Source organism: Pelodiscus sinensis, chromosome 14, assembly GCF_049634645.1.
Source record: "Pelodiscus sinensis isolate JC-2024 chromosome 14, ASM4963464v1, whole genome shotgun sequence".
NCBI classification, from domain to species: domain Eukaryota; kingdom Metazoa; phylum Chordata; order Testudines; family Trionychidae; genus Pelodiscus; species Pelodiscus sinensis.
In genome coordinates, this window is record NC_134724.1 from 7,837,542 (window position 1) to 7,856,017 (window position 18,476).

Sequence of the window (18,476 nt, forward strand, 5' to 3'; positions counted from 1 at the left end):
TTTGTTACTGGTGCCTCTTTATTTCATTTGAATTGACTTGAAAGTTCACTTGTGAGGTTGAAACAATTCCAGCCTTGCATTAACTCCACCGAGTGGTTCTGTCAGTTGTGATGTCCTGTCATGCTAATTGTAAAAATCCAAGTGAGATTTGTACCGCTGATGACCGTGAAGTTCTAGAGCTTCTGTGGAACTGCAAATAAGCCCCCATGCTTTTTCTCTTCTGATCTGATAACTCTCATGTCTCAGGTGTTCGAAGGCAGTCTTCTAACGTCGTCTTGCCTTTCGGCATATCCAAGCTGGGCTATCAGCTTGATGTCATGATGTAGCTTGTCCTATGTGATTGCTTACATATTTTCCTTGAGAAGAGCAGCAAAAAGACCACAGGAAGTACCTAAGATTGTGATTTTCCTCCCTTCCCATTACTTAGTAAACCAAAATTGACAGATATGAAACTTTATTTAATTGGAACGATTGAAGAGAATTCCAGAGTCAGAGACTTGAGAAAAAAACAGCTCTTAGCAGTGATGTTGCATTTTTTGGCTTCAGTAACTCCAGAAGCCAGCTCCTAGTCCATACCTGAGGTAGACAGGCATAAACTGTGCTAAGGGTGGGTTAGTACAGTGTTGCTCTGATGCTGATTTTTGGTTTGAAGATTGGTGCAGTCAGTGGATTTTGGAAAGGTCAATCTGAACAACAGGCCCTGTTGCACAAAACCAAATTAATGGACTGAGTCAGTCAGTAGTCCAGGCACTAGGTCATTATGTCCCTGAGTGAACAGGAAAGCTTTTAAGCCCTCCTTACAGGTACATTTTGGGGGGAATGGTAACTTTCTTTAGAGATACTTGATTGGCCCAATTCTGCAAACTTTCCATGCCTCAAATGCCAGTTAATAAGCTTGTAGGATTAAAATCTATGTTCTTTCTTAACCTGTGCCAGGGTAAAGATGCGTAGCTCTTTCCCTCCATAGCTGAGAGGAAGAGAGTTTTCGCAATTCCAGAGCAAATGTGAAACATAAGGACTTTCTAGTGGTTTAAATTATTTTCGTGCTTGATGCCAGAAAGTTGGGCTAATGTTAGGTGGTGATGAAACTGACTTTTTCTTACATATTTTTGGCCCCAGAGAAAATGACTGGCACAGTTTCAGGAGCTCTGGTGTGGTTTTTAGTACCACAGTACCAGATTTACAACCTTTCTCCTATATAATTAGAGCCTATATTTAAAAAGAGAAAAGGGGTGGGTCTTGGGGCTACCTCCCAGCAGGAAGGTTGGAATAAGGAATTCACGTCGTGGAGATCATCATAGGAGAAGCTAGAGTTATTGCTTTCTCAAAAAAACCCAAAAACACCCCAGGCCTGGCAAAGCCTACTTTGTTGTTAAAGATAAGAAGCTTGGCTCTTCTGAAATGCCAGTGTAGAGCAAGTTCCATGAATCTATTAGGTGTTTCGCAGAAGCAATATATAACAATAATTCGTGCACATAAATAAGCGTCAATGAAATTCTCCTTAGAGCTTTCTTTTGAGGTAGGGAAATCACTGCTTTTCCCGTGTAAGGATTGGAAAGGGCTGACTTGGGGCTCTAAAAGGTTTGAAAGCCCATGGTTTTGAAAGTGGCCTCTGGTCTGGGGAGGACACGGTGTGTGCTCAGTTCTTTGTAGCTGAAAGTCCTTGTAGGGTGATCTAGGGCCAGGCTGTGTCACTGCGATTGCTCAGATGTAAGTGAGCACAGGATCTGGTGCAAGTGGGTATATAATGTATGCTATAAATCATATTGGTGCAGTCAGCAGCTGTGTGTCCAGCACTAGTACGTACATGCCAAGTCTTTCTTTTGATGCTTGCCCTGACTGGCATCCAACACATTGAAAAAACCCATCTAGTCTCCCTCCCTATACTGGAAGTGTTATGTATGTGTGCCCTGCAGAGAGAGAGGTATACAGCCTGAGCCCTTTTTAAGACCAGATGGCATGCACAAAAGGCATGTGTGCTGCATGTATAGGTGTCTTGCAGCTGACTCTAATAGAAGTTGTGTAGTGTACTTTCAAGGGATCCCTACTGGATTAAAAAGTCCTATTTTTAAAACTGTTTCTTTTATCATCAAATTAATTGATGAATCCGTGGAGTGAAAAATCTCTGTTATCTTGGAACAAGATTTTCAATTCACCTGTTTTCTTCCCTGTGTTAATAATCTCCAGCGGGGTTAGTAAAAATGGAGAGTTTTTCAAAAAGATTTACGAGAGATTGAGATACTAACCTTACCCTGTGCCCTCTGTGACCATCAGAGGCCTGGCATGGCATTAAAGAGCTCTAAAAACATTATGGATCTGACTGGTAGGGGGTTCCCCTGGTGCGGGAATTGTAGAAGACCAATTTGGAACAGCCCTTTGCAAGCCCGGCATAAGGGTGTGTGCTGGTGGCAAGGCTAAGTTTGGAGCACTGCAAAGATTTAGGGCTGTGCCATGGGCCCAAGGGCTGCCTGGAAAAGCTGATGTTCTTCAAATAGGCCCCAGAGCCATCTGTGTTATTCCAGGGGCAGCAGAGAAGCTCATACATGGGGGGAGAAAAAGGTGGTTTAAATCCACCATAATCTCTCCTTCCTTAGGCTCAGAATTCTGCGCTGCATCTTGCAGGATCACAGCAGGTAGAATCTCGCCCCTCTTCTACTTCTAGTGTTTGTTGACTTGGTTGCAGTTTGCTGAGCTGGGGCAATGAGAACAGTGGAATAAGGTTCGCTTTTGTTTACAGGCATTTTTGTGTCCTGGGTCTTGCGTGCTAGCAAAGACCAGTCGCTAACAATGCTGGAGAACAGTTTCAATCCAATTAAAATAACTGGTTTCATTGAAATGTTCAAAAACGATCCTTTCTGGTAGTGTCCATACAATGTAAAGTTGGGGCGCAGCACCTCTTAGGAATTATGCTTAACCTGGATTTACAACGTATGTCTGTACATCAATAGGTGGTTCCCACATGTTTTGGTGTCTCCTTTTTGATCTTTTCAGAATAGTGTAGCTATGTTCTACGTAGAACCATGTTCATACGAACTTTTTTGCATTGAAAACAAAGTCCTTCCTCGTTCCTTCTCTTTTCCCTATCTCCCTAATGTCTTAGATGAATTAATAATGTGCGTGATTTGGGGGGGAAAGGGGAATCAGGACTTCCCTGTAGTTCATACGTTGTCACTTTAAGACAGTTTTATTTTTGCAGTAAAATCTCGTGGTGGTTCTTGGCAGACATTCTGTTGACCTTGAGACCTTTGGTCCACCTATGTCCTTGTCAGCTCTGGGGCGGGATCTTTGTGTAGTTAATTTGCCTGGGGAGCAGTGGGGGGGGGGGGGGGGGGGAGGTGTTGGTTAAAACTGGTACTAGCCCATTTAGGGCAGGATATTCAGAAGGACACAGAGTTGGCCTAATTCTGCTTAAAATTACTTTGGAAATGGGAACTCCTTAAATTGAAAAATTTAAATCTTGGGTTTCTTCAGCTTTCATGGCAAGTCATACCTGGCTCTTTTCCTTCACTGTGTTCAAAGTGCTTTAGGAAGGTGTTGGGGATCATTAGCCACATCATAAGGATGAGGAAACTGAGGCATGGAACCGCAAAGTGGGTCACTCAGTAGTCCAGTAGGACACTCAAAAAGAAGCCAGGTCTTTTGAGTCCCCGTCCAGTACTCTGTCCACTGAGATGCCATGCTCTATTAAAAAGACTATAGAAACTAACTTGTCTTCTGCAGTGGACATCACCTTAACCTTGTGTTCTAGAAATGAAGCAAAGCGGAATCGAAGAGATATGAAATGGAAGCACATAGACAGTGACAATCACATTTCATAAGAAGGGAAACCCACTATGTCATGAGGGATGGGGGATTTCATTCTAAGGCTATGTCTGGACTACAGAGCTTTTAGACTACGGAGAAAAACTCTGCTGCATCCAGGGAATGCATCTGCTCTTCCGACATTTTTATCGGAAGAGCAGATACGCTCTTTTGGAAGCGTTGTCTTCCTCGTTCCACGAGAAAGAAGGGCTCTTCCAAAAGAGGAGGGTTTTCCAAAATTTGGCCCAACGTAGACGGGCCAAAAAAACCTCTTCCGAAAAAACAATCGGAATAAGGTATGCAAATTATGGAGCGCAATTTGGGTACCTTTTTCTGTTAAGTCCGTAGTCTAGATGTAGCCTGAGTAACAGTAAATGTACAAATTTAGCATTTCAGAAAAAATCCAGGAAAGAAAATCCAATGGAGCTTATTACTACAGTCTTTGGCATTGTTTAAAAAAGAAGAGCCTGTGACCGTCTATATGAGTTTCAGAAGTACATTCAGGTTTACTCAAACTGTAAGAAGCCTCTTCCTTTCTATCAGCATTGATTTCTCAATGCCACCAAACTTTTTTCCCTTCCCCTGGCCTCCTGACTCATCCAACTCTTGTGTCCTTTCCAGTGCTTGGTGATTCCTATTTCTACCTCCCTTCTTAATCTCTAGCAGCATCTCCTCCCCCAGCTATTCCTGGTACATCACTAAATGCTACATCAGTTTTTGCTAGGTGAGACTCTGGCCCTGTATTTATAGTATACTTCGGGCACTCAATTGTTTTTGTCTAGCTCTTCTGAGCAATGTTCCCTCTAATCTTTTCCATCCATGTGCAGAATAATTTGTTTATGTGCACCGAGTCGTGTGAATGTGCAGCACTAGTAGAAACAAAAAACCTAGCTGTGGGCGCTCTGCTAATTAGCATTTGACTCTCTCCTGAGCGGCTGCGCAAGTCCACAGAATACAGGGAATGCTGCTTCTGAGCCAATTTGTTCATCCTAAGACCATATGTCCCTAGTCTGTTTCATCTTTGAAAGGTGTTAGGATTTGAACATTGAATTCTGTCTGTCCTCATCTGCTACCCCAGAGTGGTTCTGTTTGCCAGTACTTTCTCTCGTCTAGTTTTTACCTACTAGTGGAGCCTCCCCTAGCTTTCCCTACCCAGAACCACTCAGCCGTCCTTGCAATTTCTGAACCCTCAGGCCAAAAGGTTTGCCCACCCTTGTTTTAGATGCTACGGGAATACAAATAATTAATACTCATTCCTTCCACTTAAACACAATAAACAATGGGTGAATTTCTATGGCCTGCATCATGTTGATCAGACTAGATGTTTTTGTTGGTCCCTTATGGCCTTAAAATGTTTATACACTCGCAAATCAGCTTGAAAATGCATTCCTATGAAGTAATCTTGTGGGAATAAAAAACCCCAGAGTCAGCAAAAGGAGATATAGGAAATACAAATCGTTACAATGCCAAAGGAACTAATCATTTTTCCTCTTTGTGGACAGATTGGCTATATCCAGATTGGAACAGAACAGCTGCTAATACAACCTGTGAATATCTCTGAGACCTCATTCAGTGGAAGAGAGCACTTCATCAGGCACAAACGATCTTCAAAATCCAGCCATCCTGCTAAGTCCCCCATGCCCAAGGAACACTGCAAAGTCGTATCAGGTGAGTTTGAGAAAATGCACAAAGATCAGCTACGTGAATGCAGTTATGGCCATGATTGTTATTCTGTCAAAGGACTGTGTTCACCTGTGCTCCAGCTCTGAATTTTGAGATAGTAAAAAGTGGTTATGAATGACATGCGGTGATGGATCATGCCGTGACTTCGGATAGAATGGGTTTAAATGTGAGTTGCACAAGACAAAGAGAAATAGATTCATGCTGGGTTTCATTTAAACACTCCTTTTAAATAGCTAAACTAAATATGGTAAAAACCTTCACTTCAGTGGGGTTCTTTGCATTGCTCTGTAGCCAGAGAATATGAAGAGCAATTGTAAATGGGTAGAGAACCAGGATACCTGGTGTGGAGATGCAGTCGGGGTTCCCCCATTCCTGCACCCCCATAGCAGCAAGAACAGACTCTGCCAGTCGTAGAATAGAGAGGGACAGGGCCCAGGGCCAGAATGCCTCAGACTCTAGGATTAGGGGTCCATTGCCCCTAGGCCCCCAGCTTAGCCTCTTCTCTCCATGCTTCCCCGACAGCCACTGACCCTTCCTCCCAGCCCTGCCCCCCAGGTGTTGGTTTCCGCCTTCCTCCCTTTGTCTCTGTCCCTGGGAGACTGAGCCTGGGTATCTGGGTTAATACACAGTTGGGAGAGTCAGCGAGAATCTCCCATCACAGCGCAGGGGGACCCCGGGTTACAGAGCAGAGAGCCCCCCCACTACACCACACCTGGCTTCTATGCCTGTCTCCCAACACTCTGACCTAGTGACCGTCTATAGAAAGGGAAATAAGGACAACCCAGGAAACTATAGGCCAGTCAGCTTAACTTCTGTGCCAGGGAAGATAATGGAGCAAATAATTAAGCAATTTATCTGCAAACATCTGAACCCAGACTGTGCTCCTCGTTCCTATCTCTGGAATCCTTATTAGGGATATTAAGTATCGGTTAATTGAATAGTCCCGTAACCTCATGAATTCTTATTCGTTACTCGACTATTCTATAGTACCTTGGGGCGGGGCCGGCAGCTAGTGAACTCTGGCCCCACTCCCAAGGAGCCCCCAGCCGCAGTGCGGGGTGGTCTTCAAGGGGAGCCAGTTTAAAAACCAGCTCCCCTCACGGACTAGCTGCCTGTCACCCTATGTAGCTGCCTTTGATACAGATGGGGAAGGTCTGAGCCTCTGGATCCAGCACAAGTCAGAACTGAGCCAAGCTGCTTGTCTGAATAGCTCCTAATGCACTTTAAATGCAGAGCCACAGCGGGAGTAGGTCCTAGGCCCAGCCTGCTAAAAAATATACCGGGGAGGGAATGTGTGTAGTCCATAGCATTAACCTATAAGCTTTTGCTTATCCGTTAATCAACTACGCTATTCCATCCCTAATCCCCATATACACATATGGGGGGGATGCCTGTGGGACCAGGGGTCGGGGCAGTGGCCTGCAAGTTGGTGAGCCCCATCCCCAGCTGGCCACTCCCCTCGTGGTGGCGCTACCCACAGTTCTCACTCTGCAGTTCAGCTGTCCCCTGTGCTTGTTGCCTCCAGTGGTGACTGTGCAGTATTGCATCCCTCCAATCAGCCCCTCCCTTTCCATGTTCTGGAAAACAGTCGCATTCCAGGCACATCCCATTTCCTTGCCATAACCGAACTCTGATCTTGCTTTAAGTTAGGATAAGAGGAAGGTGCATACTGAATTTGGTGGTCCTAGCTCTTACCGCTTAGGAGGAGTTCTTGAACAGTTCTTGAACAGGCAGACAGATGCCCCCCTCCCTCTCCACCCCAGATATAGATATAATGACTGAATGAGGAGAGATTCTGCTGAAATCACTAGGTGATTGGAAAGTTTTGAATTGCCAATTTTTAATAACCGAGCGGGACAATGTTGAAACTATTTTTTATTAAACAAAAAGGATGCCAGCTGGGGATGTAATTATATAAGGAATAAACCCCAAGTTCTCCATTGGGATGAGCACAAGAATCTCATTTAATCGGTGGAACTTGTATTCTTAGCTAACACTTTTCTGCCTGTCGATATTTCCCCGCCACTTTCCTCACACCCCTTTTCCTTTTCAGCCTCCCTAGAGGAATAAAAGCCAAAAGTTTGGGTAAGTGTATCTGCTTGGAGAGTTGTGTCCCTGTGAGCCCCTGCAATTCCTCTCGGCCTTTCTGTCCATGGCAGCTGTACTGAAAATACTGAACAAATGCAGCTGTTCCCGCTGCCCCCCACCGGTTCTATTCTTTTGTTTGATGTTAATAAGAAAACAGCTGTTGATATTAAAATACACTCAGCGATTCCAAGAGGATGTATAAATGGGTGTTTAGTGACCACATCCTGGCATCTCCCATTTTTAAGTCCCAAGGCCAGATCTTCAGCTAGTGTAAATTGATGTAATATTGACTTCAGTGGAGCTCTGGCAGTTTACACTCACGGGGGATCTCTTCCCAAAAAGCTGGATGCACAGTTCTGCAAAACCTGGATACTCTGCAGAACCTGGCCTTGTTTCATAAGTGACATTATGATCCATGTGCCTCTGTGTTTTGTTCCCCTCATCTCTTCCCCCGGACTCCATCATTCCTGCTCTCCACTTGGACCAGATGAACTTTGTGCTGGGTGGAACAGTGGTAGATAACTGCTCATGTTGTGTACAGTGCGTTGTTGTTGGGCAGTCAGGGAGGTGGTGGCCGTGGGAGTTGGGGGGATGAGGGGAAGAGAGTCTATCAGGAACTCTGGGAAGAGTAGAGATGGTCAGGAACTGGGGTAGTCATTGGACGTTCAGGGTGATGCCTACTGAACCCAGCAGGCAGTAGGAACAGCAGTTGCAATTAGAATGGGGGAGCTGGAGGGATTGCAGTGAGGTTGACAGAGGGCCTCTGAAAGTTTGCATATCCTCCTGTTAAAGGATGCCAAGTTTGGGGATTTAACCTTTGGACAGTAGCTCATTAATTTGGATTCAGCACAGGTTGGTTGATGACAGAATGCAGTTTAAAGCAGGGCCCCTGTTTTTTGCATTGTGTAGAGCTGAGCTCTTACCTCACCAGCGATGGTTGTTTGAGGGGTTCAGACCCCAACCCCTTGGCTCCAAACACCCTCAACTAGGAGTTCGGATCGGAATCGTGCAGCTTGGCACTGTCCCTAGAGAGGATGACCCCTCTCTTGCCACAGGTTGCTGTGGCACATAGAACATTTCGGAGCGCTCAGGCTTTCCAGGAACGACGTGACGGCAGCTCTGTTACTCGGGGGAAATACAGGGCAGAGATTTTAACTGCAGTATAAAATATAACGATCCATCTTCTTTAAATTGCACTCGTCAAGAAAACAGCCTGTGCTCATTCAGCTACACCTTCGTTCTTATAGCTCACTGAGATGCAGTGGATTGCGGCTGCAACATTAAAGCCCGTTCTGCAGGATGTAGCGCTGCCTTCACTCCTTTGCTCCCTGGCAGTCCAGAGCCTTGCAGTACTGGGCTCCTTGTTTATTTATAGCGCGTTGATGGTGATCGGTGCCGTGGCATCCGAGCTCCTTGCAGACCTTTGGGAAGCTACCCTCAACATTCCAGTGAGGTAGATCAGCCTGATGGAAGTTGCTGTAAAATCTCCCATTGTCTGAATGGGCTTTGAAGTTGATGCAAGGGAACACAGGGAGTCTGCGACACAGTCCCGACCTGTCGTGTATGTTGACCACAAGTTGGTCCGTCTGCCTTAGCAAGGCTCATCTTGTGTGTGCTCCCTTATGGCATGGAGTTTGCAAACCTTCCAGGTGGAAATGAAACTCCGTGTAGGAATCTTCTGATCCAAGCTGCCGCCGCCACAAATTGCAGTGTCCTAAAACAATGGAATTGCCCATGGGCCTTCCTGCTTACAAGCAAACTCCTGAATGTTTCTCATTGTTGCAGAAAAGATGTAAGTCGTGGTTAATAGGCTTAGCACACTAAGGACCTAATTGACTTCTGCCCGCTTTGGATTAACTTTGGTGCACAAGGAGTTTAGAAACAGAGCAAAAATAATCCTCCCTACCCTACCGAGGTCCGTTCCTAGTGAAACAGCATGGAAATGATAAGCAAGCGACTTGCTTCCAAGCTTTCTCATGGGAATAAAAGACCTCATTACAAAGAACTGGTAACCAAGGAATTGTCCAGATTTCTGTCAGGGACCTCAGCTTGCAGTGACTTGTAACTTGGCTGTCAGATATCACACAGGCTGAAATTTTGGAATGCAAGGCCAGAGACTGCAAGAAATATGTTTAGACACTATTAATGTTATATATACCAACACCTTGTGGAACTCGTATATTGTGTATACATACCAACACTCATGCGTGTGTAAATACAAATTAAAGGGTTTATTGTTTTAGGCTCTGGGAGCACCATGGTTTTGAATATTTACCAATTCTTCGTTAGGTTCTTAAGAACACAAAGAAAACAAACAACATTACTTTCAAATTTTTTTCCTTCTGAACTTTCTGTAACTTGGCGGACAGTAAAGTGAACTACCACCACGTTTAAAACAAAATAAGTAAAACTTCACGTGATGAGGTTTTAAATAGCAATGATTGTACTTCCCAACATTTCAAAAGGGTAAAGCAGGATGGGTGGTTCTTGCAGGGAACAGGAGGCCGCTGGTGTGGGGGGAGAAGGAAAGAGGGGGGTTCTGTCTTGGTGCAGGACGGGGGAGCAGCAGCTGGTGCTGTCTCCAGGAAGGGGAAATTGCAACATGAGACAGCTCCACCCTCACCCCATAGCAGTGGCTCCCATGCCGTGGGGCTGGCTGGGTTTGTCTCCTGGAGCGAGGTGTTGCTATCTGGTGCAGGATCCCATTGCTGTGCTGTTCAGGTCTGGCCTGCCCCCCTTCCACCAATGGATGGGCAATTGGGCCAAATCTGAGGGAGTGGCACTGCGGCCTGGTGCACGTAGTCGCAGTGCCACTCCCTCAGATTTGGCCCTGTTGCCCTCCCTTAGCAGGGGCTGAGGCCGAGCCTGAGCAGTTCTGTGACCGTCTGCACAGCGCAGGAATCCAAGCCCAGCCACTCTGAGAGGCAGGAAGGAGCCACTTGAACAGGGAGTTTTGAGGGTCAGAGCAGGAAACCCGGGGCTGGTTAGATACAAATTCCTGATCATACGCTTGGGCTCACAGCACAGTAATCAGTGCAAGTAGATATCCCGCTCCAGCCTTGTGATGCTCATGACGGAAAAGGTAGCATTTTCTCTGAATTTCATGGCCTTTTCTTTGTGGGACTCTCCTTTTAGAAGTGGGTCTTTTGGGACAGTGTTCCTGAGGCAAGGGCCAGAGATGCTGTGGCATGTCCCGACCTCCCACTGTTTCCTTCCCTCCCCTAGGATCCATGGGGTTTGTGGGCAGACCTTGGACTCCTCTTCCTCTGACGGAGCAATAGGGGAACTGTTTTTCTGCACTGTGGAGTTAGAATCATAAAATTATCTGTTGCATATTCTTATCCTGGGCCTGACTGTACAGTGTCTAGACACACAATTTGTATATGGAGCAAAACCTTGTTATAATACCCTGATCTGATTTATCCTGTCATCCCTACCCCAGGGTGGATGGCACCATCGAGTGGGCAGCACCAGATCATGGAGCCATTTTTTATTGACATTTTGTTAATGATTTGCATCACACTAGCGGCTACAAGCCCTAATCAAGGGCCCAGTTGCGGTAGGCACTATAATAATGAACAGATGGTCTCTGCCCTCATGTTTCCGTCATGTGCCCACCAAACAGGAAAACCGCAGCACAGCGGAGAAACCATTCTAATGGATGCAGTAAGTCGTAATCTAAGTACATTAGGAACCCGTCTGTTCTGTCATTGTTTAGGGAGCGGCACAGTTCTGGTTTATGAGTTTGTGGCATTCAGCATGGGAAAGCCAGTTGGCTTAAGCAGTAGCTGTCCTGTTGAAATGCAGAACAGCCATGCAATGGCATCTCTTTTTAACCCCCCCCCCCCCCCAAATGTAACATCCCAGAGAGCTACCTGACTAAAATTAGCTTTTGCATCAAATTTTCAAAAGTCCTGAAATCTCATTTTAAAAAGTGGCTTAGCTCAGGGGTTTTCAAACTTTGTTTGACCCAGTTGAAGAAAATTATTGATGCCGCAACCCAACGTAATTTGACTAGGGTGTGGGCTCCGGGGTGGGGAGAGGGGGCTCTGGCTTTGTGGGGCTGTGGGTGAGTCAGGACTGTGGCAGGAGGAGCTTAGCTTGAGCGGCTCCCAGTCAGCAGTGCAGCGTGGGTGCTAAGGCAGCTTCCTGCACCTCTTGGCACCGCAGATCATGCTGTGCCCCAGAAGCAGCCGGCAGCAGGTTCCCAGCCAATGGGAGTGTGGAGCTAGTGCTTGGAATTGGTGGCTGTGCGTGGAGCCCTGTGCACTCTCCACCCACACCTAGGAGCTGGGCCTGCTACCAGCCACTTCTAGGATGCAGCACAGTCTGCAGTGCCCGGACAGGTAGCACCCACGGGTCACCTGATCCTCCTGCAGCAATGAGACCCAGTGCCTGACATTCCACCACCCAGTCCTGAGTCGCAACCTGTAATTTGAAACCCCCTGGCTTAGATGCTGAGGAGCCTACGGCTTGTTTACGTGGTGAGTTACGGTAGAGCAAGCCAGTGATTTTACAGCATGTTGGTGTGCGGTGCAGTTATGTCCTTTGTGGAGACTGCTATGGTGCAGCAAGAGTCCCAGGGTGTGGCTTAGCATACTACAGTAGACTTCCGATAATCTGGAACCTATGGGACCTAGGTGGTGCCGGATTATCAAATATACCAGACTATCAGGAGGTACTATAAGATGGTTTTATCTATATCTATATCTATATCTATATCTATATCTATATCTATATCTATATCTATATCTATATCTATATCTATACTGTATACATTATATACTGTATATAAAGTGTTCTTAACCCTTTTTATTGTACATACTGTATACAGTATACTGTAATGTTTTAGGTTTTTTTAAGCCTTTTTTTACCCTTTTTGCTCTGTTCAACTGCTGCCGCTGTTACCTCGTGACTCATTTTTTGCCAAAGCTCACTCACTAGGCTCTTGCCATTTTGATGCCGGACTATTGGATGCCGGACTATTGGAGATTTAGTGTACTAGAACTCCCTAGGTAGTCTCATTGACAATCAGTTGTATTTAGCAGCCTATGTCAAAGTGCCACATTTCTGCAGGATGTTGCTTCTTAAGCGCGTGGAACTTTCGAAAATGTTGCCCTTTCCTGTGTGTCACTAGGTATTGTGTGATATCTGAAATGGCCATATGAAATGTACGCCTGGTCTATATGTTCTAATACTTATTTATGCTTTCATTACAGTTAATAGAGAGAGATGGGCAGCCCCACAATCATAACATATTGCATATAATCAGCCAGATCCTGTGTTAGTGCAAATAGCTCTAACTCCATTAATTTCAGTAGCACTAAACTGATCTAGACTAATTGAACACCTGGTTCAAGGTATCTTACATATTTCATATGCCATCAACATTCCAGTGCATGGAAAGGGATTTTCTCAAGGTTTCTTGCAGGATGGGGAAAAGCCCATGTTAAGATAGAATCCAACCACATTAGGAAAGCAAAACAGTATCTCTTAACCAGCCCATAAAATATTCTGTTTCTTTAAGAAATGTTAAGTTCTTTGATAACTTTTCCAAAAGTCTCTGGTGAGATGACGAGCTTTCTCTATTTAGAAGGGACTTGATATAAAGTGCAGCCGAGAAGCATGAAAGAGAACAGATTGTCTGGAGGAAAGGTGCTTGTTTAATGTGTGTGACACAGACCTCATAAATTATTCCTAAATGCGAGTCTGTCTTAAAACTCGTTGTTCATCTTAAATGAACCGCAGATTTCATTTAATGCCCACAAATGTGCTACGTGGAGAACAGCAAATAGAGGACAAGTAGGAAAATCAACATTTTCATTGACCGTTACTAACTCAAGTGCACTAAAAATAGAGCGCTGCAATGCAACTGGTATTAGCCATATTAGGAAGTCTTTGCTGCAATATTAACAAGATGATTTCAGTGATAGGCAGTGCTGAAGGTGTAATGTTGTTAAATGTTTGCAAGTGTTAAAAGCATTTACCCTAGCACTAGCCAGACCCGGCAAACCTGGCGGGTAGGTCGTGAGTTCTCCAGGGCTTTTGCTTTCTGAGGAACAATTCTGGAACTGAAATAAGGAGTCTCTAACCGGATGCTATCAGCCATAGGACCATTCATCACTTGGTTGGGAGTGTTACTTTCTCCATTAGGTGTGGTGTAGATTACTCGACCACCGATCCATGCTGTGTGAAACTTCCAGCACAAGCACAGAAGTTACAGTGCGGAGCAGGGAGTGGCTCTGTGTTCTTGTCCTAGGCTAGACAAGTGTAATAGAGAAGCATCCAGATATAAGCACTGTGTAGAGTCTTTCCCACCCGCTGGGGATCTGCTCAAAGTAGAGCTGTGCTGCTCCCTTGCTTGGCTCCTAGTAGAAGTTAGCGTGAGATTCCTTCATAGCTTCACAAACTTTAAACAGGCATTGGCTAATGAGAGAAAAGGTTTGGCGATGTGGCCTCTTTTTCAGGTCGCAGCTGTTGCTCCTGTTTATCCTTCGGAATCGAAGAGCAGTCGGATGGGCCACAATGCAAATATTACACCTAGGCAGTAAAGCCAGGGACAGGGAATCAGAACTCTTCTGGATTCAAGGCCATTGACTCAGGACCTTCAGCAGATCACTTGGACTAATCTTGAGCACCTCTGGTTTTGAATTGAAAACGCTACAAAGTATCTGGGGTGCTTCCCCCTCCCCCCGAGAATCTTAACGGTGGCAGATTTCTTTGTTTGGAGCTATAGGTGTTGGGTCCCCTGGGTGTCTAATATTGGGCACCCCAAAACAGTGGCACTCAGAATCAAAGGCGGTTTTGAAAATTGGAAGCTTGATCTCTCTCTTGCTGAGGCCCAGTTTCCTTGTGTGCAAAATGGGGCTAATAATACAGAGCTGGAAAGGGTGTTGGGAAGCTTAAATAGGCCCTGGAAAGTGGCTTCATAAATTGGCAGCTTCTTTCTCCGCAGATCTGCTGCCTGTGTAATCCTACATCTCCGCTTACATTAGGGATTCAAAATAACTATTACACGAAGGCAGCAGAGCCAGCACGGTTATGCGAGATGAGCTGGATTCACGTCTGGCTTGTGCAGAAGAAGTGTTAAGTTTTGAGGGAAGGGCTTTCCGTTGCATCGCTGTAGCTCCAGGGAAGATAGCAGGGTGGTAGAGTTGCAGTCAAGGCAACCAGACTCTGCCCTCAGTTAGATGTGCAGCCTTTGGTTGGGTGGAATCTCTTCTGGCTCTCACCAGGTGTGATCATAGGTTGGCTTTCAGAGATTGGGATGAGTTTGTAGGGCTGACGCTTGCAAAAAGGCCCTTCGTAAATTAGGCACATTTCTTAAAGGCTCATAAGACAAAATAAATCTGGGACCTTGTGATCTCCTTTTTCCGGTCATTTTTCAAGGTATGTTAATATTAGTTAAAAGTTTTGAGATCCTTGGCTTTGAAGCCTTATGCAAGCACATTATTTATTGAACTACGAAGTCTAGGTTTGATGTTTCATAAGCTAAGCACTCCCAGAGCATCAAATGTTGTTGGTTTTTTTGTGTGTGTGTGGTAATAGCTCCCAAAAGCCTCTAGCCAAGATGGTCTCTTACTGCATATTTGTGCAGCAATCGGCACCACATCTGTCCCCAAACAATTTACAGTCCCATTAGATAGCACAGACGAATGGGAGGGGGAAACTGAGCCACAGATAGACGAAGTGACTTTCAGCAGGTCAGTGGCAGACCAGGAGTAGTTGTCCATGGGATTATGCTGCTGTCCTGTGTTAATTTTCACGTCTCCTCTGACGGTGCTCTTACAAGGTGAGCTGTGTTTCTTGTTGGATCGAGGCCTCCAAAGAAAAGCTTTGTGGAATAGGAATAAGTAGTGCTGTTCCTCCAACCCTTCATTGGACCATGGAGGCATTGTGCTTACTGAAGTGCTGCTCTTTAACTAGGTCATGGTGACGAGGCCCTGATGGGCATTATGTTGAAGATGACCAGAGTAAGGCTGTTTGCTTTATTGTGGTGCCTGTCGTCCAGCTTGAGTAATCGGTCTCAAGACAATTTCATTTGCAGCTTGAAAATGGATTGCAGTGTCCTTTGCTTCCTGTCACAAACTCTTGGTGCTGCCATGTTCCCCCTCTAGCCAGCGAAGTGCTATGCAGAGGAGGCTATATTTATGAAGTGGTTTGCACTGAAAGTTGCGGTATAAAGAAAAATAGCGTCTTTTGATGTTTTTGGTGAGGGAGGTGAAGCGATTTACTCTTCTAAGGCAGAAGTGTACAGTAAAACAGCAGCGGGTCACCTGGGTTAGCCCCTGGTGGGCTGCTGCCACTATATTTACCTGCACCTCTGCAGGAATGGGCGATCGCAGCTCCCATGCCTTGGGAGCAGTGATCCGTGGGAACAGGGATCCCCATACCTGCAGAAACTCAGGTGACTACAGTGGTGTGGCAGACCAGATCCAGCCTGTGGGCCCCTATTTGCCCACTCCTGTCTTCAGGCCTAATCCAGCAAATTGCTGCCGGCTTAAAAGCTGGTTCACCCCAGCTTCAGCTCTGTGGGAGGGGGCAGGGGTGCAGGGGTGCAGCGGCAGTGTTCCAACTTTGAAATGTACATTTCAAAGGCGGAATGCTGTGCTAGTCCTTATCGACTAATCAATTAGTTGATGAAAATCCCATCGACTGTACAATTAGTTAATGAATCGAAATTTAACACCCCTAGCTCAGCCCTTTCCCCTTCCCCCCCACAGCTGGCAGGGGAGGGAGAAAGCCCCGAGCCTCACTGTGTGATCCGGCTCTCGGAAGAAGAGCTCCTCCTCCCCTGGCTGGAGGAACAGCAGCACATGCGCATGGTGCCTGGAAGCTTTTCCTGCTGTTCCCATTGGCTAGAATCTGGCCAATGGGAGCAGCAGGAGGCTGTGCTTTGGAGCTACGTGGGGTGTGAAGGCAAGTAGGTGCCCCACCACCCAGACCCCCACACATCCAGCCTCCTCATGCAACTCCCCGGGCTGAGACCCCGTGCCCCCAGCCTGTTCCTGCATCCTCCCCTGCCCTTTGCCAGATTACCCTCCCCCCCAGCCTGCTCCTGCGCCCTCCCCCCTTGGCAGACAACCTACCCCCAGCCCACTCTGGCACCCACCCTTGTTCCTGCACCCTCCCTCCTGCCCACACACTGCACTTTTCATTTCTCTTGCCCCCTTCCCTGGCCAGACACTCTACTCCCTGCCTACTCCTGCACCCCACCTCCCACCCAGACCTTGCACCGCCATTCCTCTCACTGACAGCCCTGTCCCACACACTGTACCCCCCATTTTTGTCCCAATCCCAGAGCCTAGCGGGAGTCCACAAAATCCACTGACTCTGGAACTCCAGAAGAGTAAATTTGGCCAATGGGGAGCCCTGAACCTCAGTCCTCCCTGTTCCTACCCCTCCTCCAGTGGGGCTGGAGTGTCAGAGGGGTGAGGTGTTGGGGGGGGGGAGCACATCAGTGAGGGTTGAAGGTTTGTGTTCGTTTGTTTGGGCCTTGGTTGGTTGGTTATTTTTTGTTTTTATTTGCTTCTCACTTGTGTGGTCCCCAGCTGATTTTTCTGTGAATCAGTGGCTCCTGACCCAAAAAATGTTCCCCACTGCTACCACCTACTATAAATAAAGAAAACATGGAAACCTTTTGTGTTGGACATAAATTAATATTTTACTTTATTTAAAATGAAATTTGATAAACTAACATGAGAAAGTTGAAGTGCTTATTCCGTTTAATAATTTAAGTCAATATTTCCTTTCTTACTGGTTAAATTTAAACATTGTCCCTAGTTGTAGCACTAGCAAAATGACTTGGGTATAATTATGTAATTAATGGCGAGTTTCCATTAGCAACTGGTGGCCCACAGAAAGGTTTGCATTGAACCAGGTGGACTACAAGCTCAAAAGTTTGAGAACCACTGCTCTAGCTGCATTTTCCCTGCATCTTCTCCAACATTCTTGGCCCTACAGAATTGCATGACTTTCTTTAGGGACAGGCTTTCGGTAATCATGCCTAGTGGTTAGTCAGGAACCTAGAACCAGAGCCGGGGTCAGAGTGAGGTGCTAAGCTAAAGGTGAGAGCTGAAGCCGGGATTAGGGTAGGGTGTCAGAGCAGGACCTGGAGGGAGGAAGGGTCTGGAAACAGAGGACGGTCTGGGATAAGGAGCACAGGAATCAAGAAGGGAGGCCGAGCTCAGGAGTCAAGCAGGTGGCATCCACAGTAACAGCCAGGCAGGATCTGCTTAGTAGCCCAGGCATCTTCCTGGAAGCACTGCCTTCGTACCTGTGGGGCTGAGCTCAGGACCTGCGATCCCTCGTATCCCCTCTGTCTCCCCCCGGTTTTGGTCCTGTGTTATGTGACCTCTCTGAGGAGAGTTCATCTGGGCAGCGTCCACCGACAGCGCAGACACTTCTGAGGAGCGTTGGGTGCGGTCAGGTCTCTGCTCAGCGTCCCCTGGCGGTTCCTTGGTTTTCAGCCTTTGCTTCTTACTCTTGTTTCTGTTCTTTGATTTGTGGCCCCCGGATTCCAGTAGTGGCCCAGGTTCCGGGATTCCACAATTGAGGGGGTGGCCCCTTAGTTCTGGGCAGGCCCAACCCTGTCCCAGTACGTGCTGTGGGTGCAGAAAGCGTTACTTCACTTCCTTTTCAGCCAGAGGAAAAGTGCCAAGGGAGCACTTGTCAGGAGTGGAGCAGGGAGGAAATGTGCTCTTTCTTCACGATTGCTGTGGTTTTGGGTGGAAAAAAATCTCTCTCTGTTACTGTGTATGTGAAAACTGCAGCTGCAAGGTATCTGACATGCAGAAGACCTGATAGAAAGCCCAGGGGAACCAGCGGGGATCTTTCCGTTGACATCCCATGACCTTTGGATGAGATCCAGCGTGTATTGGAACATCTGCAGTGAAATTGGAATT

At 46.5% G+C, this 18,476-nt stretch overlaps 1 protein-coding gene across 3 annotated transcripts in view; it reads left to right on the plus strand.

Moving 5' to 3' along the window:
- The window catches only part of ADAMTS17 (ADAM metallopeptidase with thrombospondin type 1 motif 17), a 317,509-nt gene that overhangs the window by 11,314 nt on the left and 287,719 nt on the right, over nt 1-18,476 (plus strand). For all 3 annotated transcript variants that reach the window (XM_075896951.1, XM_075896952.1, XM_075896953.1), the window contains exon 3: nt 5,304-5,469. In XM_075896951.1, the coding sequence (XP_075753066.1) occupies nt 5,304-5,469 (166 nt within the window). The remainder of the gene's footprint in view (nt 1-5,303; nt 5,470-18,476) is intronic.